Genomic DNA, 1,675 nt, shown 5'->3' with positions numbered 1-1,675 from the left:
AGAGGTCATCCAGTTCCAACTCCCTGCCATGGGCAGGGATACCTTCCACTAGACCAAGTTGCTCCAAGCCCCATCCAACCGGGCCTGGAACACTGCCAGGGATGGAGCATTCACCACTGCTCTGGGCACCCTGTGCCAGCGCCTCAGCACCCTCACAGGGAAGAGCTTCTTCCTTATCTCCAACCTGAACTTTCCCTGTTTCAGTTTGAACCCATCACCCCTTGTCCTGTCCCTCCAGTCCTTGCAGGGACCATGCAGAGGCAGCAGCCGCTGTGAGCACAGCCCTGCTCAGCCCAGCCACTGGGGTCTGCGGCATGAGCATCACTGTCCTTGGAGCCCTCACCCTCCTGGAGGCTGTTTCCCTTCTTGCCCCACTGTGCTTGTGCGTGCTGGAGATGACGCCTCTGTCTGCCCACGTAGGTTACGCTTCGCTGCAGGACGAGCTGCTGTCCCCTGCCTCCCTGCATTACACGCTGCCATCCCCGCTGCGCGCCGACCAGTACTGGAATGAGGTGGCCATCATGGATGCTATCCCCGTGGCTGCCACCGAGCAGGACGCCCTGATGGAGATGTCCGACATGCAGGTGTGGTCCTCGGGGCTCACCCCCTCGCTGGTGACTGCTGAGGACTCCTCTCTGGAGTGCAGCAAGGCTGAGGACTCGGATGCCACAAGCGAAGGCCGGTTCCCGGGGCAGCTTCTAGCAGACGCGCATGGCCCAGACCACATGGGCTCTATGGACCTGGTTGAGGATGACACAGTGGACTCAGATGCCATGAATGGCCTGATTGACCTTCTAGAGCAGGAGGAGGGGCAGAGGCCAGAGGGGAAGATGCCAGCCGGTGATCGCCAGCCAGAGACTGGGGAGCAAGAACCGGAGAGTGAAGTCTCTTTTGTTTCAGTTCAGCAGAAGGTGCAAGCCAGGATCACAACATCACCTACTGCTACCCACGTCGTGGAGAAGAGCGAAGACAGGTAGGGTGGCTCGGCGTGCCGCGGTGGCTGTGGGAGGGGAGCAGGACTGCTTTGCCAGCTATTGCGCTGCGCTGGGCTAGCTGCAACCATCTCCCGGCTTTGCTTGCTTCCCCGCTGGCGTCCAGCATCCCCGGGCATCCCTGGCACAGAGCAGCGGCTTGGGCTGGAGATGCTCTGAGGATGCAGAGCAGTGGGGAGGGACGTCAGGCAGGCAGCCAGCTCCTGCATGTGGGCTGTGTCCTCCCGCATTCCCGGTGGCAGAGCCCAGCGATGCTCCACAGCGTCGCCTTAGATCCCAGCAGCCAGGCTGAGGGGTGGGCAGGGAAGAGGCTTGTGCCCTGTGTGCATCTGCGTTTATGCTGCTTCTGCTGGGTGCCCGTCAGCGCCGCGAGCGGGGAGCCCAGCACCGGCCAGGGCTAGGCTGGTGCTCAGGGGGCAGCGCTCCACGGCAAAGCTGACTGCCTCTCTTTCTCTGTCTTTCTCTCCCTGTCCCTGTCCCTCTCCGGTGCCCAGGCTGAGGGACTGGAATGCAGAAGGCTCCTTTATCTCCTGCCTACAGGACCTGACAGAGGGCTCCTGGCAGGAGGGGGTCACCCGAAGTCTGCTCCCAGCGCACACCACGGCCTCCGGGGCACAGGGCCAGGAGCAAGAGCAGGTCCTGGTGCCGGCCGTGGAGCTGATGCGGGTCAGCTCCACAGAGGA

The 1,675-nt window shown here is 62.7% G+C and overlaps 1 protein-coding gene across 1 annotated transcript in view; it reads left to right on the top strand.

Annotated features, from left to right (window-relative positions):
• Window positions 1-1,658, top strand: part of LOC104402254 (ankyrin-1-like) — a gene marked incomplete at both ends in the record, with an annotated part of 7,100 nt that extends 5,442 nt beyond the window's left edge. The window contains 2 exons of the mRNA XM_010010076.1: window positions 421-973; window positions 1,487-1,658. Of these exons, the coding sequence (XP_010008378.1) occupies window positions 421-973; window positions 1,487-1,658 (725 nt within the window). The remainder of the gene's footprint in view (window positions 1-420; window positions 974-1,486) is intronic.
• Window positions 1,659-1,675: the final 17 nt, after the last annotated feature.

This window comes from Nestor notabilis, unplaced genomic scaffold, assembly GCF_000696875.1.
Source record: "Nestor notabilis isolate BGI_N333 unplaced genomic scaffold, ASM69687v1 scaffold24642, whole genome shotgun sequence".
Lineage (NCBI taxonomy): Eukaryota > Metazoa > Chordata > Aves > Psittaciformes > Psittacidae > Nestor > Nestor notabilis.
This window is presented reverse-complemented; position numbering and strand designations above follow the sequence as displayed.